General features: G+C 37.8%; 1 protein-coding gene across 1 annotated transcript; it reads right to left on the bottom strand.

Annotated features, from left to right (window-relative positions):
* Positions 1 to 16917: 16917 nt before the first annotated feature.
* On the bottom strand, positions 16918 to 20140 carry LOC104445610 (scarecrow-like protein 13). Its single transcript, XM_010059515.2, has 2 exons — positions 20055 to 20140; positions 16918 to 19012 (listed from the first exon to the last, which is right to left on the bottom strand). Exon 2 carries the CDS (start codon positions 18807 to 18809, stop codon positions 17172 to 17174), a length of 1638 nt encoding a protein of 545 aa, XP_010057817.2. The 5' UTR covers positions 18810 to 19012; positions 20055 to 20140; the 3' UTR covers positions 16918 to 17171.
* Positions 20141 to 25798: the final 5658 nt, after the last annotated feature.

The raw sequence follows: 25798 nt of genomic DNA, 5'->3' as shown, positions 1-25798 counted from the left end.
TCCCTTCTCCTTGATCCCAAAGGCAAATGACAGAATGGCGAAAATCAGGAGAAGGAAAATGGTGCTACTGTTGCAAGATTTGCTCAGGAAGTGGATGAAGCTTCTGTCATGAATATCTGACTCGGGTTTAAGGAGTGCAGTGCGTCGGTGTTGGAGGTCCTCCTTGTGACCTGGAATTCCTTTCGCCATATCACTGCTGAGAGCCTCTGCTACCCGTTGGACACCTCCAAATTCTAGTAAGGCAATCAAATCGTTTTCCTTTATCATCTTAGGGATATTTTCAGTTTGGAGCACCACCCCAGTACATTCGTGATTGCTGTACCCACAACTGATGAGCAATTCATGTGTCCGCTCCGGTTCCCCAGAATCTGGTAATTCTGTGCTCTGTGATAAACAAATATGTTACTTCAGGGTTAGAAACAATAGGTAATGTGTGTAGCCTATCAATGCGTGAATTAGACAAGTTCCATTAGCAACATATACATATATATGGACTAAATAATGCATATGGCAACTCTTGGATGTATTGTGTGCGCAAGCTTTTGAGAGAGAGAGAGAGAGAGAGTTTTGTTTAAGGTGTCTTAAAAGTCATCTCAGATTTTTGAAGTTCATGCTACAAGTCAAAGCAGATAAGATGTGAAATCAGATGCAGCAGATCGAAAGATTATATTTTTGGTGCTAGTGAGTAAGAACATGAAAAGCAATTATTTGAGACTACTCACTTCCAGTTGTCTCTCCGTCACAGGGTTATTTGCTGTCGAAATGAAGCCCCAGAGAGCCTTTACGAACAAGTAGACCAAATGCCACCGTCTCCTCAGGGTTTCGCCAGTATTGAGTCGAGTAGGTTGCTGCAACTCGACATCTTGATCATCAGCCGCATATGCCTTAATCGCAGTCTTTTTTGTTGTCGAAATGAGAATTGAATTTGCCCTCAGGACCAAGGAGACCCGTTGCCACCGTCTCCTTGGGGCTCCGCCGGCATCAACTGGGACTGGGAGGTTCTCTTGCTGAGACTCGATGTCCGGGTCATCTACAAAGCTTTTCCGTGACATCTCTGGAAGGAGATTCCCGTTTATCAACTGGCAAAAAGAAAACTAGTCACACTTCCACGTTTGTTAAGAATCATGACAGTAGAATTATCTCTCTCTCTCTCTCTCTCTCTCTCTCTCTCTCTCTCTCTCTCTCTCCCCACTGAACCGAACGTTGAGCAATGATGGGAAGGAAAACTTTACCTGCTCAATGAAGTTAAAAGAAGTAGATGTGATTGAAGAACACTAGGCAAAGGAAGAAAAGCCGGAAGTAGCTGATGAGAATATGAGTATAAGACTAGTATATGGCAATGGAGATCGATGTGAGCTTCTTATGCAGATGATGGGTCATGGATCATCGGCAAAGCTCTTCTGTGACGGCCCTGAAGGGAGTTTTCACGTAGATCAACTGACAAAAAGAGAAATAGCCACACTTTCTGCTCTCTCTCTCTCTCTCTCTCTCTCTCTCTCTCTCTCTCTCTGTAGCAAAGGATAAAATGAGTGAAGACTAGGATACAGCAATGGAGCTCGCGGTTATGCCCTCTTTTTAGAAAAGGCTGTTGAAACTGAGAAACACGTTTTAAGTTTCGGGGAAATGCTTGACTAAATTCCGTCTGAATGTTCCAATTGCCTAGGCGAAGTCCCATCGTCGTCAGTCCAATTCAAGCACTGTAGTAGTGGTCACCTGCGGTTATTTCACTTCTTCAGACGTCAAGCACTGTAGCTCGAATGGCAAGATGTGAAATCAGCTGCAGCAGATCTAAAGATTATATTTTTGGTACTAATGAGTAAGAACGTGAAAGTAGCTTTCAAGTTCTCAATCAACTGATTCATCGACTAAGAGACTCATCTTTTAGTGCCTTTTTTTACCCTAGTAGCCATGGAATGCAACTGAGACCAGCTCATCTTCTGAATAGAAAGGGCTTCCACCATGTTGCCGCTGGGAAGCCTAAGGGACAGTTCTACCAATTTCATTTAGCTACCTACCCACGAATGCATCGTGTTCATTGGCACGCAATTGCTCTAGATGGTGAAGACCGTATTGATGTGAACGAATATGGGTTATTTACGCTGGAACCTTTATGACTCGATAGGATGTGGATGAAGAACCAGTCTGGCCTCAAAACGGTAATGTCGCCATCACATGAAAGATCGTTCTGAGATTGGCGAGCTTCAGAGCAAAACAAAGATATGAAAGATCATTTATTAAATGTTTTGGTGGTGAGTTGTCATGGAAGTGTTTTGTGGTCCTTTTGACCCAAAAAAAAAAAGTGTTTTGTGGTCTTGTGAGGGAAAAGCAATTATTTGAGACTACTCACTTCAAGTTGTCTCTCCGTCACAGGGTTATTTGCTGTCGAAACGAAGGCCCGGAGAGCCTTTACGATTAAGTAGACGAAATGCCACCGTCTCCTCAGGGTTTCGCCAGTATTGAGTCGAGTAGGTTGCTGCAACTCGACATCTTGATCATCAGCCGTATATGCCTTAATCGCAGTCTTTTTTGTTGTCGAAATGAGAATCGAATTTGCCCTCAGGACCAAGGAGACCCGTTGCCACCGTCTCCTTGGGGATCCGCCGGCATCAACTGGGACTGGGAGGTTCTCTTGCTGAGACTCGATGTCCGGGTCATCTACAAAGGTTTTCTGTGACATATCTGGATGGAGGTTCACGATGATCAACTGGCAAAAAGGAAACTAGTCAAATTGTTAAGAATCATGACTCTAGAATTATCTCTCTCTCTCTCTCTCTCTCCACTGAATCGAACGTTGACCAATTGATAGGGAGGAAAATTTACCTGTTCAATGAATCCAAAAGAAGTAGATGTGATTGAAGCACAATAACGAAGGAAGAAAAGCAGGAAGTGGCAGATGGGATTCTGAGTAAAGACTAGTATATAGCAATGGAGCTCGATGTGAGCTCCTCCTTATGGAGATGATGGGTCATGGTTCATCGGCAAAGCTCTTCTGTGACGGCTCTGAAGGAGTTTTCACGTAGATCAACTGGCAAAAAGAGAAATAGCCACACTTCCTCTCTCTCTCTCTCTCTCTCTCTCTCTCTCTCTCTCTCTCTCTCTCTCAGTAGCAAAGGAGAAAATGAATGAAGACTAGGATACAGCAATGGAGATTGCGGTTATGCCCTTTTTATAGAGAAGGCGGTTGGTTGAAACTGAGAAGCGCGTTTTAAGTTTCGGGGAAACGCTTGACTAAATTTCGTCTGAATCTTCCAACTGCCCAAGCAACGTCCCATCGTCGTCATTCCATGTCAGGATTTGCTTCTTGTCCTTTCTGCCATGTGCTCCCTTTCCCATCCCTGCCGCTTCTTCACGATCTCGAGTTTTGCATTAACAACACCTTGAGAGAGAGAGAGAGAAAGGGTACACATCGGCAGTATACGCGTTTCACGAAAGTCTCACAGTGATTTTCCAAGAAACCACCAGGGACGTGTTGAGGAGTGTCTGCTGAGCGAGTGGACAGAGGAGGAGAAATCACAGGAATCGTCCAAGGGTCATCATCCGCTTGACAGATTAAGCATAATGCAGCCTTCGTGGCCTTAAATTATTGTGGGTTTTATCTGTTCTTTTTTTTTTTTTTTTGGTTATTAGCTATTTCCCTTTCTTTTTAATGGAGACTTTGATTATTTTTTATAAAAACATGATATTCCTAAATTAACTTACTGAGGTATTATCTGTGTAAAACTTGGTGGGATTACTGCTGCCCTAAAGGGTGGAAATATGTGATTAGGGAGGCAAATAGGGGCCTAAAAAATTCAAACTCAAAATCTCCTAACTCTAATACCTTGTGAAAATTTATGGAACTACTATCAACTGTTTAAAAACTTGAGCTGTAAAATGAAGGTGTAATTTATCATTTAAATATTCTAACAATCCACCATGGCCAATTGGGTACCTAGTCTCATGGTTTTGTCCTTTGCATGGAGGCAAGCACCTTCTCTAGAGGTCACACATCCTAAGCGTGCTCGTACTTGAGCATGATTAAAGTTAAGCATTACCATTACATCAAAAAGCGTATCTATGAGTTAATTCTAATTTTCATACATATATACATACATATATATAATATATATGAGAATCACTTTCATGCTCCTTTGCCATCCTAGAAATTTGTCAAGAGCCACTCCTTGTCCGAATCCTCTGTCCACATCAAACCGGATCATTACAACAAAGCAGCTTGATTCTTCAACTCAATCTCATTGCAACACCGTCTAACCATATCTTGGAGCAAACGTCACTAGTGAGGTTATAGATGACGTTCATCTAGGTTCCAATGTATTACTCTTTGAACGTTAATGTAGGGAATGTTATCAGTATGTTTTGTTATGGGAAGGTGCATGGAAACATGACTTAAAGTGCAAATCAAATCTAAGGTTGGACAATGAGGCTTGTGATGGCAAGTAGTGGTAGCGGAGCTACATCGGTGACGATGGTGGAGGGATGGCCAATAATGTTGGTTGAGATGGAGGAAGAAGAAAAAAGAAGAAGAAAAGACGGGCAAAATGAGTATTTTTACATACAAAAATTTACACAACATTTTTTTGGAACCACATACCATTTGTTAATCATCCTGTTTTTCTATTTTTCTATTTTTTTTTCCAAAATGTAATAAGAACATAAATTCGTTTAGTAACATCGACAAATTTTTTAATTCCTTGGAACAAATCAATGGCCAAGGGATAAATTGGAACATAAACAAAATGTAATAAAGATCTACTTCTTTATTCTCGAGATCAATTTTTGAAACAAGGTCATTTTCTTTTTGTACTTCCTTCTTCTTCCTCCTCCAACCCGTCGCCGAGCCTTGGCGATGGCCAGCAACGAGCTAGAGTTGAGGGGCTGACAAGGTGAATCTTGCCATCCTCAAGTGAGCCTCGTTGGCCCCGACAAGACTCGACCTTTCCTAGCCACCGTAAGCTCCGCAAGGCGAGGTTGAGCCTCACCATGGGTGGGTAAGATCGAGGAGTGAGGCTCAACCTCTCTAGCCATCGCGAGGTTGGCTTTGCCCAACCATGGTGGGCCAATGAGGTGGAAGAAGAATGAAGGAAAAAAGAAAATAAAAATTCAAAAAAAAAAAAGAAAAATCTCAAAAAATTGTTAAAAAAATAAACTAATTTTACATCATAAAAAAATTTGAGAGTCGTACCAAACGCTTTTATGCTATTTTTCTATTCTGAGAATAGAAATTTAAGGATCATATCAAATGCATTTTTCTCCTCATAAACTCATTTAGGGAATAAAAATGGAAAAAAATAAAACTATTTCTAAACAAAAATTATTCAGGAATAGAAATCTTATCAAACGCACCCTAACTTAGCAATCCACATTAGTAAAATACTCATCCCATGGCGTTGCACTTTACAGAAGGATCATATTGAGTGCAATCCTAAAAGTTCAAGAATTAAATTGAAAAAAAAATCCACGGGTTACATAAAAAATAGAACAAAAATTTTCGAATTATCCATCAGATTATCCTTATTTTTCTATTTTATGAATTTTGGGAATAAAAAATGAGGCAAAGTCAAAATCATTCTTCTATCCCAGTCACTTCTTCTCTTTTTACTATTATTAGTATTGGGCTAAAAGAGAAAACTCAAAATGGCAAAACTACCATCACAAAAATGATTGATCTTGATTTGTTCACTAATAATGACATCTGAAGAACCATTAGCATATTAATAACATTAAGAAACATTACCTAAACACAGGAAAAAGCATATATCATCATGGACGATGTCGCCTAAACAAGCTAATCAAATCAGAGCACATTTCAGAATTTGTCCCAAATTCTCGGTCCAAATCCCCAAGAATGTACGTTTTTGATGGGACAGGATCGCTTTTTGTTATGATATCACACTCGTTGTCTCATTGCATAAAAATTACAAGTTTTTTCTGCACGACTTCCCTAAGAAAATGACAAGGGGTTTGTCTCGCCAGATAGAGTTGACAGGAGGAGGATGACAGAAAATCATGTGTCACTATCTATTCATAGAAAATCTATGTTCCCGTTATCTTGGTCATGTTCCTTGATTACTCATCACTAGCCCAAAATGGATGAGAAAAAATCGATTATCAAAGCTTGAAACTTGGAATTAGCTTCTTTGGAAGATTTTGTTGTGAGGTGTATCTTCTTCTTTTTCGTATTGGCTCTTTCTTGTCCTATAGCGATCTCGATGGTTTTGGCTATGAAACCAGCTTAGTTCTTCAACTCAATCTCGTTGTGACACTGTTTAACCATATTTGGGAGCAAACGTCATTGATGAGGTTAATGATTATGTTCATCTATGTTCCAATGTATCGCTTTTTGAATAGGGAATGTTGTCACTATCTTTTCTTGTGAGATACGTGCATGAAAACATGAATTTAGGGATTTGAGGTTGCATAGTGGGGCTTGTGGTGGGAAGTAGGGAAGCAAAACTACATTGGAGACCAGGATGGCCGGATGGCCGGCGATGATGGTTGGGGGGATGGCTTGATGGTTCAGAAGAAGGAAGAAGAAAAAGAAAAGGAAATAACCAAAAAAACAGAGAGAGAAGAAACAAATATTTTTGTGAAAAAGAAATTTATTTTAGTTGGGCTTATCTACACATCATTTTAATGACCCACTTTACTGACTCGGTGATTTATATCGACAAAATACACATGATATACCGTTCAACTTACCGAAAAATTATAATTAATATAACAATAAAAGTTTAGAAACTAAACTAAATAAGAAAAATTTCGTGAATCATACTAAATATCGAATTCGGACGCAACGTGGATCGCCTATCCCAGGCTGCGTTTGGTTGTGTTTTTTTTGTTTTTAAACACTTTTTTTTTTTGTTCCTGGAACAAAAAAGCAACTAAACGTTTGGACGCGTTTATTCCTTTGTACTCTTTGTTCCCAGGAACAAAAAAAGCTTGAAAACAAGAAACACAAATTTTGTGTTTCTTGTTTCAAACACTTTGAGAAACACTTATTTTGTTTTTTCTTTTTCTCTTATTTTCTTGTTCTTTTTTCTTTTTGGGTGTGGCCTCGGCCATGGCCGGCGGCCGAGCCGACGAGGGGCGGCCCCTCCCGGCACGGCGAGCTCGCGTGGCCGGGCGAGGGTCGGCCTCGCCATGGCTGGGCGAGCTCGAGCTTGCCCAGCCATGGCGGTCGACCCGCCGCCGGCCCGGGCGACCTCGATCTCGCCCAGTCCGGCGAGGCCGACCCGCCCGGCGGCGGCGAGCCTCGACCTCGCGGGCGGTGGCCGGCGAGGCCGCGCCTCGCCCGGCTGGGCGAGCCTCATTCTCGCCGGATCAAGCGGCTCGGCCTCGCCGGATCAAGCGAGACCGACCTCACGCCGGCTGGCGAGCTCGATCTCGCCCATCCGGCGAGGCCGAGCTTTCGCCCGGGGGCCGGCGAGCCTCGGCCTCGCCGGATGCAGAGCGTCGGCGTTACTGCGGTGGCCGGCGAGGCCGCCCTGGCGAGCTCGGCCAAAAGAAGAAAAAAAAAATGAAAAAAAAAAAAAAAAAAAAAGGAAAAAATAGAAAAAATAGAAAAAAAAAAGAAATAAAAAAATTATCCAAATTTACCAAACATGTTTCTGTTTATTTTTTATTAGAACAAGTTTACAAACGCATTGTTTTGTTGGTGTTTTAGGAATGTAAACACTTTTCTATTTCTTTCACGGAACAATTTTTAAACAGAAACACAACCAAACGCGCCCTAAATATCCATCCATATCTAACGAAATCTAGGGAGTAAAATGAAGCAAAGTCAATCGTTCTTCTTCTAGTCCTTATCTTGAAATTTCCAAGTTGCTTATTTCCCTTTTCTCATTTGCTAAAAGAGGAAACTCAAATGGCAAAATTGTAAACTGATTTCGAAGGTCTCTTCCAGGAAACTACTTAACTTTAAATGTCAGATCATTTATGTGGTCATAGGTGATAATTTCCAAGAAAGTTCCCAGAAAGTTCGGAATCCACCCTCAGTCAATCACTTTTGACTTTTTCTCTTCAATGTGGCCTTTTCTAAGGAGACGCCTCTTGGGATATTCATTTCTTTATGTTTCACTCCAACAAACATGCAATCAGTCAAAACCCTAGACACTAGCCCTCGAGTTCTTTCTCGTCCAAGTGCTCAAGATCTCATCGGGTTCGTCAGAAAATCCCATTTCCCGATGCCATGGTCGTAGTTTTCCATTTGTACAATGTCGCGAGAGTTGATCGAAAACATCACAAATATCTTAATGGAACTATCCGGTGAAATTGGACGGTTTTGTCGGTAGAAATGATGGTAGGGCAAAAATCAAATTCAAGACCCATAATAGTATTGAAATAGTTTGTTATCACAAAAGAAGTATCCCTTGATTAAGTGAGGACGTGACTCTTGATAAATAAATAAAAAAATTGTGATTATTGTTATGAAAAAAGGTGACTTTTTGATCCTACGAGAAGTTATTGGTAATTATAAAATATCATTCTTGACATGAAAAGTGGTAATGATCGGGGATAAGATATCTATTATCAAGAGATGTGTTAATTGGTTGTATGCAAATAGACACTAATTATTTATAATAACTACAACTGTTGAAAATATACTACTTGTTCAGAACTCTCTTCTTCTCTTTTCATACACACAACTTTAACACATTTAAGATGAAATTCCAAGAGAGAATTGAATAAAAGTCGAACTCCTTTTTTGTGACTTTGGTGTATATTCTAGAGGTATATTTGTTCTAAACATGTCAACAATAATAGTGGAGGCAAACAATATCTTAAAGATATTGTCATCACACATCAGAATATGAAGGACTTATTATTACTTTTCAATCTTCATAAGCAATCAAATTTCCCCAACAATCTTAAGGTGCTATTATTTTCAAGGAGATGGAGATAGTGGATGTATCAAGTGTTTGCAATCTTGACAGATAAGTATCAATGAAAGTTTTGTTTCTATTTATATGTTTGAGTCATCTTCCTTGCGGCATACTAGATTACCTCATGTTGGCTATAGTCTTTTGAATTATATGAATAAAAGTTATGCGATAATCTTGACAAGAAAAGGATAATAAAAGGAAGTGCCAATGAAGGATTTCGAATGCTCTATTAGATCTTCTATATTAAATGTTTCAATCCTACACATATACCAGTGACATTTGGAAGAGACTAGATTACAATGTTGACAATCAAGGTACAGACAAAATTACACCTTTGAAATATTTTGAATTTGCCATGATTAGTGGAAAATCTATCTATAAGCAAGTGGATGAAATTTAAATATGTGTTGCCAAACTCAAATATCTTATTATTGAAGTTTATCTACCTCTTCAAGTTGCTGCAATTATTTCAAAATTATCTTAAACTCGGAATGATTGTCAAAATAAACTTCTTCACACAATTGAGAACATGATTGTGGATAATGTGATAAAATGCATTCGAATTGAGGAAGGTTCTTGGGATTGTAAGGCTAATTGTGTGAAAAAAAAATTGTACATGAGGAGCATTTTGTTGAGATTTGTAGTATGAGTAAAGACCAAAAAAAAAAAAAAAAAAAAAAAAAGAGAGCACCATAAAAATGGCATGAGAAAATTTGATTCGGTGATTTTATCATATGAATTTAAGTATAACAATGATAATAAGTGCATTTACTCAAAATTTACCAAAGAGTATGGAGTTATAATCTGCTTACGTATAAATAATATGATGATTGTTGGTACAAATATGCTTGGCATAAATGAAACTAAAAGGTATCCATCTTCTTACTTTAAAATGAAAGATTTAGGAGAAGTTGATACAATTTTAGGTATTAAATGATTAAACATAGTGGGGTTATGCTTTTAAGTCAACACTACCATGAGGAGAAAATCATTCAAAAATATCATCATTTGAGAATTAAAGAGTCAAATGTATCATATGATGTGCAATGAAAATGATGAAAAATATTGGACAACATTTGGCACAATTAGATATGCTAGTGCAATTGGAAGCCTATTGTGTGTTATGCATCATACTAGATCAGATATAGCAGTTATTATGTGTAATTATTGAAATTTACTAGTGATCATAGTATTGTGCATTAAAGAGTTATGAGTAGAATTCTTGATTACTTGAAGAAAACAATCTAATCTATTCTATGGAAGACAACCAACAGTACTAGAGAGATATTCAAATGCTAGTTCCAACTAGCATAATTGATAACAAGTCGACATTTGAATGAGTTTTTCTTTAAAGCTTGCTAATGGTGCAACATGTTGGGCATCGAAGAAGCAAATATGTATAACTCATTCAACGAAGGAATATGACTTTATATCACTATTGATGATTGGTAAAGAGAGTGAACGGCTATAGAATTTGTTATTGAGCAAAGAGCTGTGGCCACAACCAGTTGCAGCCATATCTTTATATTGTGATAGTGAGACAGCTATGTTTAAGGCATAAACCTAGACATTAGTTTGCGACATAAATATGTTCGACAACTAATTACTAATTGAGTTATTTCAGTCATTGATGTTCAACCAAATAATCACTTGGCCAATCTATTCATTAAGGGATTCTCAAGAGGTTTAATAAGCAATACTACCAAGAGAATGGGTCTTAGACCAATTGATAATAGTCAAGCATAATGGAAATCTAACTTTATAATTTTTAACTAAATTATTAAAGTTAAATGGGTAATAATAAGCTATTGTAACTTGACGGTGATTGAGTACTAGGGCACAAGGTTAGGACTTATGGAAGTTAGGAGGATGAGTGTAAGAAAATATTCTTAATGAAGTTCAAGGCTTTAGCAAATCAATGCTAGGTAACAAATTTAGGAAATTCACCTATATGTATATAAGAAGTGGTGCCACTTCTAACAAAAGTCTAATGGATTTTTGTAAATAGGGAAAAAGTCACGAAAAATCCTGAACTTTGCCCAAAGTGACACATTTATCCCAAACTTTTTTTTGTGACGTGAAAAAACCCCAAACTTTCAAACCGTGACACATTTACCCCCATCAATGGCATTTTTGTCTTTTATTATGTTTTTTCCTTTTTCTTTTTTTTTTCTTTTTTTCTTCTTCTTCCCTCCGCCATGGCATGGAGCCGGCCCGAGGGAAGCTCAACATCCCAGTGACCTCGAGCCAGCGAGGGCGGCCACTGCCAGATCCGGCGAGGGCACCTCGCCAAATGGCGAGCAAGGGTGGCCCTCGCCCGACGCCGGCGGAGGAAGAGAAAAGAAAAAAAAATTAAAAATTTTAAAAATGAAAAGACCAAAATGCCCTCTAATTTTGGGGTAAATGTGTCACATAATGAAAGTTCAGGATTTTTGTGTCACAAAAAAAGTTTGGGGTAAATGTGACACGGTTTGGAAAGTTTGGGCTTTTCCGTCACAAAAAAAGTTTGGGGTAAATGTGTCACTTTGGGCAAAGTTCAAGATTTTTCATGGCTTTTCCCTTGTAAATATTCATGAATGCAGGAGAAGCACAAGGCCATAAAAGTGCTTAGGCATAGGAAATTTCTAACTGATTGATAATTTGATTAACAAGTGGAACCATGGTTCAAAGTTTTATCCACCACTAACTTGTTAATGGAATTATTTACACTTATTGAAGGTTCAAATGTTAATAGATGCCTTCTTGTATGCATGAATTTATGTAAATTAATGTAGATAACAAACTAAGTGGAGGATTGTTGAAATAGTTTATTATCATAGAAAATGTGTCTCTTGATTAAGAAAGGACGTGACTCTTGATCAAAAGAAGACATGACTCTGATTACCAAAAAAGATGACTCTTGGTCCTAAAAGGAGTTATCGGTAGTCATCAAATGAAGTTATTCTTGACATGAAAAGTGGTGATGGTTAGGGATAATATACCTATTTCCAAAGGATGTGTTGATTGATTATCTGTAAATTGACATCAATTCACATATCATTTATAATAACCACAACTATTGAAAAAATGTTACTTGTTCATAACTATCTCTTCTTCTCTTTTCATACACGCAACTTTAACACATTTAAGATAAAATTCCAAAAGAGAATTGAGTAATTATTGAACTCATTTCTTTGCGGTTTGGTATATATCCTAGAGTTATATTTATTCTAAACCTAGGAGCAACAATAGTATGAGCAAATAATACTTTAAGGATAGTGATTATCATCACTCATCAAAACATCAAGGATCTATTATTACTTATCTATCTTCATCAGCAATCAAATTTCCCCAACAAATAGTTCTATCTTGTTGTGTGCATGAGCGGTGCGCTATAGTTGCAACTTCACAGCAAAGCAATACACATAAGATTGCGAACGTGTTTATGGATGAATCTTGCTTCTCTGCTTCATTTCATTCTGTGGAGGTTTATCAACTTACATTTGCCGAGATTCAATTTGCGTGTCAATACCCTAGTGTATTGTAGCGCTAGATATGTATTAAGTATATGTAGATATAATTCTTTTCTAGGGTGTGTTTGTTTTGCGTTAAATTTCATTGTTAAAGGAAAATATTTTTCATGAAAATTACTTATCAAAGAAAATAAATAGTTTTCATTTGTTTGGTGGTTTGTCGAAAATGGTTGACTAAAACTTTTTAGGTGCTTGAATTTAATTTGAAATAATGAGTATTGAAAAAGGTGAAACGATGAGTATTTGTTAAGAGACTTGTTTTGACAAGAAATTCAATGACTAACTATGGACAGTGAAAAGCATGCAAGGGTGCAAGATGGGTTTTCCTCAATTAACAAAATGGTGTCAATTTGGTAATACTCTACGAGGTCGTCCAATTGAAAGAAATAACAAATGGACCAAATCCTCTAAAGATATTGTTTTTCTGTAGATACGTTGTCCATTCACACAACCAACCGTTCGGAGTGCCAAAAAAGAACCCCATCCTGAGCACGACTCAACTTAGACCAGTTTTTTCAAAGCCCGAATAGGCCTACACTGGACTATTCTACCTACATCTAATGAACGAGATGTTAGCGAGTGAAGCCATATTTTTTAAGGGCTTTTTTGCCTTTTTCGCTTCATTTTGCTTTCATGTTAAGAGTTACACACCTTATATATCAACCATTGAGAGGCAGCAGCTAAAAAAAGGGGTTAAGAAAAAAATAAAAAGAAAAGAAAATGATAGAAGAAAAAGTGAGTTTTTCTTTGTGACTATTCTCAATCTCTTCGTTCATTGCTCTCTTGAGAGAAGACTATTATTGTATTCCTACTTTGTTCGAAGTCTAGTGAATTCGCAAGGTACCTTTGTACGGAGACTTATCCCAGATTTGGTTAAATTTCGATAACATATTTTCTACTATATTCTTTCGATTCTGTTATTTATTATTATTTTTTCCCTGTGTGTGAATTGTTTATTTGTGTATTTTTTTTTTCTGGAATCAGTGTGTGATTCCTAACATATGGTATTAGAACTTAGGTTGGCTAATCGAAAACATAAAAGTTTATCTAGTGACATGTGATTGAAAGCAAACAATATCGCAGAAGATAAAATCAAAAGAAGAACCCATGGCTAACCCAAACAAGGGGCACAATCCAAGCAATGGCAACTTGAGCACAATTTAAGAATAAGCAATCAAATGCTACTCCAAAAGAGAGGGCACAAGTGGCAACTCCAAAAACACCAACAAAGGCTCCCATGATGGGACTATCTCGATCAAATTAAATGTAGTAAGAAAAGGACACAAGGTCTAGCTCCAAAAGGACCACCAACAAAGACCTCAAAGCTAATTCCATCTTAATCAACTAATCCTAGCATCAACCATGACACCGGTACCACTGTCACTGAACCAATATCAATTACAAACGGTTCCTCTCAACTGGCCACCCACTTTCATCGATCTCCAAGAAGGAAATAGCCCATGCAAAGAAAAATATATCTATTTTTATTATAAAAAGAAAAAGGTTAACATTATGATCACTTAAATTTTTTAATTATTTATAGTAGACCGTGGTGGTTACATGTAAAGGAGTCAATTCCTTGCTCACTTTGTGAATATTGCTATTATCATTTTACAAAATTTAACATGGCCCTTCTCATCAAATCACATGCTATTTTCCTTTAACAAAGAAAAAAATCACAATTAAATGAGGAAATGACACAAATGATCTCTAAAATTTGGCTCAATGTACAATGTCATAACTAAAGTTATAATTCATTCAATATAATCTCTAAACTTTAGCTCAATATGCAATATCATCCTTAAATTTTTAATTTATTCAATGTGATCCCTAAACTTTTAGTAAATATTGAATTTAATCCATGAACCATATGAAAACATATGATTTTGTCTTTGAATTTAAATTAATACAATAATAAGATTGCATGTTTGCATATAGTTTAAGGATAAATTGAACATTACAAAAACATGAGGGATCATGGTTCCTAGATGATATTGCATATTGAGCCAAAATTCATAAACTATATTAAACAAATTCAAAGTTCATGGAAGACCTTACATATTGGATCAAAGTTCAAAAACCATTTTTATCTTTATCCCCAACTAAATAGACAAAGGTAATGATCTAGCTCGAAGAATATTAAGAAGCACGTGATTTTTGATAGTTCACAAATTTATTTTTTTTTTTGTTTTAAGTTAGCTTGGTGAATTACAAAAACATATTAGTATAATTTTAAAAAAGAAGGACAAGGGCATGAATTGGAAAGCACAATGACAAATGAAACAAGACGAAGATAAGCGCGTGTAGAGAAAGTTTTCTAGATTCAAGGATTTTCTTGGTACTTTCTGTTCTCTCTTGCTTAACTCCGCGTGGAAAAGTACATGATTTAACGCGTAACTAGGAGTGTAGCTAGATTCTTGATAGCTACTTAGGATGCATTTGTTTCACGGAAAACTCAATGATAAAGGAAAATGCTTGACTGGAAAGTATTTTCCTACAATTTGTTTTACTTCGTTTGGCAATGTATAATTGAAAATGTTTTCTGTCATTTGTATCCCATTAGAAAATAATCACATTTCATCACAGGAAAAAATAAAGAAGCAAAAGCTCACCGGTCGTCCTTGTGGGGTGTGACGGTGAAGAAAAACAAAAAGAAAAAGGAAGAAAAGAAAAAGAAAAAGAAGCAAATTCGATTTTTTTATTTTTATTTTAAAAATGTTTTCCAAATTTTAATTTTTAAAAATAAAAAATTCAAATTCATTTTTTTAAAATATATTTTTATAAGAATAATTGTTTGTAAATCAAGCATCAAATCTAAGCTTTGGCAGATTTGGAAAACACCAGTCCTTTTAAAGGGAAATCATTTTCCTAAATTTAAGCTTTCTAGGAAAACATTTTCCATTGACTAGGAAAACGTTTTTCATTTACTCATTTTCCTAAAGCGACCCAAACACCGGAAAATGAGGAAAATGTTTTCCTAAAAATGTATTCCACGAAACAAATGCACCCTTAACTCCAAATGGAAAAGTACAGGATTTGCGTAGATTGAAACCAAACAAATTGCCACTTTGTGAAACTAAGAATTTTTTTTCAAATTTGCTGTTCGTTTCTATTCTACTTTGCCGACAATCACAAGATTCAACTTAATCTTTTAGAGCAAGAGCATGTTGCCAAAGTTTACGCTCTTCGGTGAATCATGCAATTGACCGATGAATGACAATCTGAAACAATTTCATAGAAAAGTAGAAACAAAATTGAGAGAACACTTCAAGATTTACATGGTGCATTTCAATCTAGTACTTAACAGGGTGAGCACCCGTAAAAGTTCCATTATAAATACAGTTGCACAAGTTCTCGAGTGTTTTCCAATCGTAGAACCAAGCAATCACCAGAAGTGTTTCCGCACAACCTCTCATAGGGGAAACCTCAAAACTCCTCTTGAATGTTCTACTTTGTAAGTTAAAAAATAGGTCAAATTATTAGCTTAATTTCCTAGTCCTAGAGGTTTCTGTGTCACTCGAGCACCTTACTAGAATGGGTCAGCAGCGCGCTACATGGCCTATACGCACTAGCATTTCTAGAAGGCGAGGCACCTGACGACGTTCGCTCAAGCTCCCGGTCACACTCGGCCCAATAACAATCGACTGTCCAATTACAGCACCTAGTCCCCTATCTTCCCACACCACATGAAGTAGGTGGCAAGAGTAAAAGATTTCGCATGATATCAAAGTAAGATATTCTAAATTCAAATCTGTCTTGACCTTTTATTTGCCTCTAATTAAATTTGTATATTTCAATCTTAGGCTAGAATCCAGTATATTCACACAGTTATCTAACGGCTTAAATTGATAATGGTTAAAAAAAAATTCAACACGACCAGTCAACCCAATACAAACCCAATACAAGAAATGAGTTTGAGAGGGATTGACAAGATTTGATTGGTTGACATGGGCTCTCTTACCACATTAGACAAACCGTTTTCCCTCAAAGTTGATGCCAATAGATGAAAAGTGACTACTGAATATAAGGCTCTTATAACCCCATAGGCAAATTTATGTGCAATACTTTACCTGTTAAATAACCTAATAAGTCAATGGCCCGCAAACCCACCAGGAACTGAATGGTGTCAATTTGATTACATTCTGCAATGTCCTCCATTGGAAAGAAACAGCAAATGGAACAGATCATCTAAAGACGGTTTTTTGTTTTTTTGGGATGCGTTTGTCCAATTCACACCACCACCCCTTCGGAGTGCTCAAAAAAGAACCCCATGCCGAGCCCAGCTCTGCTTGTACCAGTTTTTCAGAGCCCCAGCAGGCCTGGGCCGGACTGTCGTACCTACGTTAAATGAACGAGAAACAATATGTGGGGTACTGGTAGGAGGCAAATTCGAAAAAATGGCCTGAAACATAGTCTACAAAGCAGCTTTTTCGGCTGAAAATGACCTCGAACGCCTTCGGCAACTTTGCAGTGTCGGACTTCGAACGAGCTTTTTCTTTATCATACGCTAAGCTGTGTACAAATTTGCAGATAAACCATGCTACTCTGGTCCCTTTTGGATGTGTGGACATTTGCAAAGTTCGCATTCCCAGAGAGCGAGGAACAAAGAAATTGGCAAAACAAGAAAAGAAAAGCGATCTTGTGTACTGGTGCACTATGAATTGTGAGCATTCAATCAAACTATATATAGACAACATTCTTCCTTATATAGGCGGGAGCAACTACGGTGTTGACAGCAAAATTTACAAAGCCAGCAGCTAGCACAGGATGTCAAGATTCACCTCCAAACCGATAAAGTCGACATGGCTCTATTAATCCAGCCAAGATATAGAGCCCCCTCCCTCTGCTCGATTCTGTAATTCCCGTGATACTGCTTCAGCATATCGAGCACAGCACGAGTAACCGATGCGTCCACTGGTAGCTGATTGAAACCGGCCATTTGGAATCTGGACCGCCATTTGCCGAAAAGCTCATGCCTTTCCATCCTCTCAGGCCCATCACAGGCTACCATGTTCACAATGTCCCGGGCCACACAGTTCTGCTCTGCACTGATCCGCTGCTTGTCGTTCCTCGGCCGAGCGACGTCGATGGACTCGAACATGGCCTTGTAATAGTCGAAGGTCTCGATGAACCTCGGAAAGAATGAGGATGTGTTGGTGTTGGATTCTTGCTCCACGAGGGTCACCACTCTCGGCGACAAACTCTTGATCAGTCTCAACACCCGGTCTCGGTGATTCTGAGTGCTCACACTCTCATCGGGTATGTGATGCAATATGTAAGGACAGTTCACTGCCAAAGCGTCCCCAGGCCGAATCATAAGATTCTGTAGCTCAACCTCAGATAAAGAAACGGCTGCATCATGGAACTCGAACGGCACGTTACATGACTCTGCGATTTCCGAAAGCTTCTGCCCTACAATCTCCAGTCCCGCACCACGAGCATGAACTGAATCAGAATCGTCGATGCCAGTGATGCGGAGGAGGGGGGGGCCACCAGGCCTCTGTGCGAGGGCCTGGATGAAAGTGACCCACTGGCTGCCCTGTGTAATCTGGAAATCGACAATGTGAATTCTCTGTTCGTTTTCCATGGCTTTGGTGATGATGACATTTGTGGACACATATGCAAACTTCCAGTAGGGGCAGATCTGATAGAGAACCTGCATGTTAGTCAGCAATTCTGAGCTCGTAGGTTCTTCGCACTTGAGCTTTCGGTAAATTATGCTCCCGGAAAATTTCAATTTCGCCCTAAGCCCTTCCAAGAGGTAAGCACCAAGACGCTGAATCGGGTCGCCCATAACCGACACCATTTGCTCCAGCATATCCATTAGAGCTGCTGCACTAGAAGTATCGGCATCAGAGATTGCCCTTGCACAGGCGATTACCACTTGTTTCAGGTCAGGTTTGGGCATCATATCTCTAACTCGGCTCGAATGCCACATTGATGTGGGAAAAATATTGTGGGAGCTGTTCTTAAAGCAACTGCTCTGGTAATCGCAGATATCTGATTCCGGTCCCAACAGTGACATCTCCAACTCCCTCAATTTGTCTCGAAGCTCATCATTGCCATAGTCAGTAATGGAAGAAACACTTAGTGGCGATCCGGAGACATTTTCAACAGAAAGATGTTGATCTGAGTGAAAGGACTTCACAAAGGGAGTCCCATCAGGTGAGGTGCTGATATTGGAACCAGAATCATAGGAAGCAAGGCCGGAAGCTGATGTGGAAGAATCGAGGGTGAAAATTTGTTCGTCGTAGTTCTGAAAGGATGAGTCGAATCCTTGGCCAGCCAAACCCCTCTTCATGCCGCTGTCTATTTGCTCGTAGTTGGACAAATAACGCGGTTCGATCATCTGCGGAGGCTGCTGATAAAAACTGAGGACACTCGCCGAACTATGCTGCTTCTGAAAACTTGGCATCTGGAGATAATACTGATGGAAACTTGCCCGATCTAAGAGTTGTGTTCCACAGACAGGGACGAATCACTGAATCGAAAATGACTAATGCGAAATGACCCCAGTGATTCTACAAGAACAATACACCCACTAAGTTCTCCATGCAACACGATGATTAATGATTTAGCTGAGACCACAAGACCAATCACTTAAAGATCCAACACTATCTGCACAAGAAAGAAAGTAAAATGGAAAAGCGTCAGCGACCCAGTTTTTTCTGGAAAGAACTGAACAGGGAAAAGTCATGCTTACGAGAGGAAAAATTAATCATTAAAGCGACGAAAGAGACTAAACAGTTTGCGGAAAAATGTTAATTCTATGAACATTTGGCATCTCTTGCGGTAGATAGACACATGTAAAGTCAACACAGTTGAAGTTTCTTATGGCTTCTTTCCGACATCCATTTTGGCTTGAGCCCTTCTTTCTCTACGGACATCACTCATAGTCTGGTCAAATATTCAACAGCGAAAAACCGCACCTTTCAGCATACCCAAGGCCAAGCCCATTTGGAGAGTACGACATTAGAAGGGACAATCGAGAAGCTAAACAATTACACAGTATGGGGTTTCTAGGTCAAGACACAAAATTAGAAAGAAGGGACCGACAAACGAAGGAAGCGAAAGAAGACAGGAAAAAGATCGAGCAGAGACGCCGAAAGAACGGGTACTAGTGACAGGAAAGGGGAAAACAAGAAACTAATTGACCACCTCAGAAAAAGCCAACTCATGAACCATCCAAACAACAGGACAGGCGATACTTTGAAGCATAGAACAGGTTTCTCAACGTTTACCATCTCTCAGACAACAATTAGACTCAAATCAACGACCCTTTCTGCAAAACTCCATCCTTTACTCCAGTGGGTTCGCCACCGGACGTTCGAATCAAAGCTAGCTACCGACAACCTCAACACCATCAATTCTAACGGGCAGAAAGATTACTATATTTAGAAATTGCAAAAATTTTAACAACCGCCCGCCTCTACAAATCAAGAACCGAGGCAGGACTCAAATCAACACGCCAAGAACGCAATCCAAGCAAACTATCAACCACCCACCAACGGAAATCACCAGAAATCTCGACCCAGAAATCCACAACGACCCTCCAGCCAAACCCCCAAAGAAATTCTAAAAGCTCACGCATTTCGCACGAATTGACAAAGAAAACAGCGGAAACGAACGAGCAGGAGCTTGCTCTTGAGCTCTTACACACCTTTAGCTGAAGAAGAACTCGCAGCAGTCGCCTGGAGAAACACCTGTTCGACGATGACCGGCCAGCCGTTGAGTTCCCTGATCTGTTAGACCGAGAAAGAAGGTGGCGTATTTATAGTTGGCGCGCGTTAATTTGTGCCACTCGAGTAGCTAATATTTACGACGGCTGCCATTCTTCGGACAAAGAGTCAATCGGAGCGCGTAAAGATGCTGGGCTCTCGTACCACAAAATCAGCGTTTCCGACCGAAAGCGTCTGGACCAACGAAATACGGACAGCGCGTAGTCTGTGCCGGGAGCATGGACAAATCTGTCGAAAAAAAAAAATAATGATAACAATAATAATATGTGACATCCTTCAGTAGGTCACAATTAACGCATTTACTAAAATCTTTTCACCTTTTTAAGTTTGTAGAAGTGTATACGGTTAAATAACACTCGGGACATATAAAAATTCAAATGAACACTTCATTTCTTACTTATATATTTTCTATGACAAGATCGAAGTACACTAGAAGACGAGCAAAAAGTATTACTACTCAATACTACACCCAAAAACGTCAGTAGCTGCGTCATCCCGATCTGGATACTACGTATGTACTGTATCATCTATCTCTCTCCCATAACACATCCAAAATCTTGGCCCAATCTTCCCAAAATGCTACTAATTTGAGAAATAATGATCAATCACGAGTGAGCACAAAACTCAACAAGCAAACTACTAACCAGTTTATACCACAACCGTCAATAATGGTACATGCGAGGAAGTTTAAATATAGAATATAGAAGACTATTTTAAAGTCAACTTGCCTGAGATCATTTTTCAAAATTAGGATAACAAATAGAAAACGTTTTCTCTGAAAACAAAAACCCCATAAAACTTGAATAAAATCTAGAAATGCATTTGATTATCTTTACTATGAATTGAATGCCAATATCTTCCGAGGAATCTCGTTAACCACGAGAATCTAGCACACCCATCTAGCATTGCGAGGACATACGGGGGAGCCATGCTACAACCCCCAAGCATCCGTAAGAACCTAGTTATCTCTCTAGACATTCCTACTATCACCCAGGGCATAATTATCCCGAGGACCAACAGTATTTCCAATCACATACTCATCTCATAATGAAGTAATTTCATAATTCAATTTAAATATGCTATGAACTAAGTAAAATGCACAGGAGTAATCCAACGTTCACCATCAATTATTCTTTGTAAGCCAAAGAAATAATACAAACATTTAGCTAATATTTACGATTGTTGCCATTCGTCAGACAAGAATAAATTGGATTGCATAAAAAATGGTCGATTGTAGTACGGCAAAATCAGCGTTTTTCAATTGACAGCATTTCAACTAACAAAATACTGACAGCACGTGGACAATGTGGGGAGCATCGACAATATACTGGCAGCATGTGGACCATGTGGGGAGCATTGACAACTCCGTCGAAAATATAATAATAATAATAATAATAATAATAATAATAATAATAATAATAATAATAATGATATTGTGCTAGACATTCAAAGTACAAAAATAACAATCCAAAATATGGCACAAGGGTATTAAGTTGGAATTTTTTATTATAGGAGAATTAGTTACACATATGTATCAATTTAGGATTTTTTTTTTTTTGTAATATTTATCATATTCTTTTCAAAGGGTAGTAAATATGATTAATACCACAAAAACACCTCAAACTAGTATATTTATAATAAATTTATTTCAAACTAATTTTTTAACTATAAAAAATCTCGAATTAGTATACTTGTAAAAATTCATTCTAAACTAATTTTTTTATCATCAAAATTTTGAATTGGTATATTTGTGACAAATTTATTATCCGTTAATTTTGTTAGATTGTATTAATACCATAAAAAATCACAAATTGGTACAAATGTGACAAACAAAAAGTAAAATTCCAAATTGGTACACCTATCAGTTATCGCATATCATTCAACTCAGTAATTTGACAAAAAAAATTAATAGAAATAAACGGAAAATAAATTTATCATAATTATACCGGTTTATGATTATTCATAATATTAGCCCTAAAAAATATTGTGCAATTCATAAGGACATTCAAAAGTACAAAACGGAAAATAAATTTGTCATAATTATACTAGTTCAGGATTTTTCACATAAGGATATTCAAAGTACATAATAACAATCGAAAATATGGCACAGGAGTACCAAGTTGTAATTTTTCATAATATGAAAATGAATTACGCGTCTATCAATTTGAATTTTTTTTTGTGGTACTAACAATAATAAATATCGGTGACTCATTGATTTTGCCGCCGCAAAATTTGAGGGGCGATTTACCATTATTTTCCACCGTGTTCAGATCCGGAGAACTGCTGGCTACTTTTGGTCCAACGCGCATATCGTGTAGTAGTTGGAAGCCACTAGTGACTTTATCTTTTATATATACATTTATTTAATTAAGTAAGGTGCGAAGAACACGTGCGAGTCAAATCAAAGTCGCACAGGACGTGCGGGTGGGGTGCGTCAAATGGCAGTCTCGTGATTTCCGCCCAACCGCGGGGGCATTTGTCGGGGACCGCGTTTACCCTGCGCGAAGGCACGGCCCGAGGAAGCTGCCCGCGTTGTTCGCGGATTGGCGCTCCAATTTTTATTATTGACCAATGGTGTGATGACGTGGGATAATAAGCACCTTCCATGTCATTTCCATCCAAAAAAATTAGGCCACTACTTTAGGTCGGACGATGCAGCAAGCCACCTCCAAGTGGACTATTCTCTTGGTTTATATGTTAGGGCTAATGTTAGCAAGTAAAAAAAGTTCGAAAAAAAAAAAGTGCATAGTTTTTGATTTAGCGTGTTGTTCCGTGAAAAACGAATGATTTGAGAAGCATTTTCCCCAAAATGATTACCCATATCACCTGCAAAAATAGTAAACGAGAAATATATTCACCACTCACGAAAATGTTCAGAAATAAATAATTTCGATAGCGAAAATATTTTTTATTGACTGATTGTTTTAAACAATACGAACAATCATTTTTTAAAACCACCGGCCGTGGTGGCTCTTCTGGATAGGCTCTTGCCTTTGAAGGGAAATGTCAGGTGTTCGAAGCCCCTGCAACGCAAGTTGCAGAGAGGTTAGCAGACCATTAGGTGTATTATGCGTAGCGCCCTGGTGGTGGGTCTTGGGCTAGCGTCACCCGAGGGTTTACGTGACGGTGGTCGGCCAAAGCGGTTTATTCGGCACAAAAAAAAAAACAATCATTTTTTAAAAAGTGTTTTCTAAATAAATCGTTTTTCGCAAGAGAAGTAGAGCCACTATAGAAAAAGTCTCGGCTCCTCACTGTGAGTCACTATGCAGCCAATATTCTTTAACTTGGCCTTGGAATCACAATTTTTCGCTTTTCCAAGTCACCTCGCTCTTGGTCTTGATCACACGCAACGTTAGTTGTAAAGTAGAAAGTATTGAAAAAGTGGTAGGTTTCTTTTTCTTCTTTTTGGTAACTCTTTTATGTTATGAATAAGAAAAGGTTTTTCCTTCCAATAAAATCTTCACGGTCATCGATTGTCATCGATGCTAGATAATATGTATTCAGGCAAATTGATAATTTGATCTATCAATTTACAACGTAATGATGAGCGAAGGACGGCCTAAAATAATCCATCTCGCATTCATGAATCTCTTTTAAAAATAATAGGAACAGAAAAAAAAAAAAAAAAAGGAAGAAAGATGTCTCAAGCAACATTACTTTAATCCTATTGCACTTTTAGAAATCTCCGATACATGACAAGATTTGAAGACTTAAAAGCTTAAAAGTTAGACAATGTGAGTGTGACCTACCCAGTTGCATCTTTCATTTCACTACAAATCAAAGGATGTCTTAAAGTCGCCTTGACCTGAGATGTTGCTCTAGAATTCAAAGGAAATGGCCCTCAATGGAAGACTTCTTCAAAACGTTTTGTCGTGGGCCATTTAATGTTTTTGTTGTTCTTGCGAAATGACAGATGATAAAACCCTAGAACGCCTCCATAAATTTTTAAAAATTAATACCAACTAAGAATTTTGATTGGTACCTTGAATTTTGATTGGTACCTTGTGATACACTTGCCCTTTATCTACCCTTTGTTAACATTCCATCCAATGTATTGTTAAAATGCACACATGTAAAACACTCGTGATAGGTGACTGCAAGATGAATCAAACATGGAGAATGACAAATCTAATGTAGAAAATTTACGTATATTGACAAGCATATATTGTAGCAAAGGGTATATATGGGTTAGCTACAAGTTCGGAAGTTTTTTTGTAAAAAGAGGTTAGGTTGAGGTAGATATACCATTAAGTACTAATTTGAAATTTTATATAAGATGAATAATATATTAAGAATAAAAGTGTCTTAGGAGTACTAGTTTGGTATTTTTAATGGCATTGACCCAATTTTTAATCATGACAAAGACAAATTAATTCCGCTTTGAAAAGCACACCGTAATTTTCATTTTCATAGTCTTAAAGAACTGCGCAATACTTTTCACGAAACGTTTCCAATCAAATAGGATAAGGTGTCAAAGAAATTGACTTTCAAAACCCAAAAAAAGAACTAGTAAAACGAAAAATGTAGAAAGGAGTTGGAGAGGCGCAAACTTGAGTGCTGCAATACTTAGTCTTTCATTTGGAATTCCATTATTGCGTGCTGCAAGTTGACTCACATCATGAAGCTATTCAAGGGCGCGTTTGTTCCAAATAAAATGAGTGGCGTGAAAAATATTTTCCTTAAAATTATGACTTATATCACTTACAAAAAATAAATAAAAGAAACTCGTCATCCATGAAAATACTTACATATAAATTATTGTCGGCCATAAAAAAGAAGAAGGGTTTTCGTTAGCTAATTATTTTAAGCGATGTAGTCAATCCATTTTTAAGAAAATGTTTTATAAATCATTCGTTTCCTGCGAAACGAACGGAGTCTACATAATTTGTAGGGTTTAGTTGCATTGTAGTACCTTATAAATTTTCTTTAAAGCCTTTGTAATCCAATACTTTATTTGTTTGGTAGAAAATAAATAGTTTGCAAAACTGCTTTTCTATTAAATTTATCACTTGCAAAAAAGAATGAAGGAAAAAAAATTTCATCATTCACAGATATGTTATAAATTATTGTCAACAATATAAGCATTTTTCATTAATAAATTTCTTCAAATGATATAAGCAATTATTTTCTAAACGATATTTTTCAAATCTTTCGTTTTTTTTTTTTTTTTTTTTTTGCAAAATAAGTGTATGTTATGTTCTAAAGTTAATTGGTAGAGCACAAGAGAGACGTGATTAAGGTACCAAACTCTCATAAAAATGATGATCAATCTCTCTAATGATTAGGGGTATACAACCAAACCGGTTCTACCTCAAAACTAGACCAGACCACCCATAAAATAGGTCCAGGAATCAGTTCCCATTTGAATCGATCTAGGAACAGGTTCTGAATTTTTGGAATGGGTTGTAACTAGTTTGGAAATAGATTCTAAGTGGATACCCACCCAAGAACCGGACTAGACCGCCCTAATTTGGATTCGGTTTTGAAATCGATTTTATAAGCTAAAAAGCCAAAACCTTTATTTCTTCTTCCTCTAAATTCTAACCTCAGCACTCCTTCATCCTTTGACCTTCGTCAAAACTCCTCACTAGTCTTTCCTCTTCCCTTAAATTTTTATGGATGAATGGAAAATGGAGTTTTATAATTTTATGTTTTATATTACGTG

The sequence above is a fragment of the Eucalyptus grandis genome, chromosome 5 (assembly GCF_016545825.1).
Source record: "Eucalyptus grandis isolate ANBG69807.140 chromosome 5, ASM1654582v1, whole genome shotgun sequence".
NCBI classification, from domain to species: Eukaryota; Viridiplantae; Streptophyta; class Magnoliopsida; order Myrtales; family Myrtaceae; genus Eucalyptus; species Eucalyptus grandis.
This window is presented reverse-complemented; position numbering and strand designations above follow the sequence as displayed.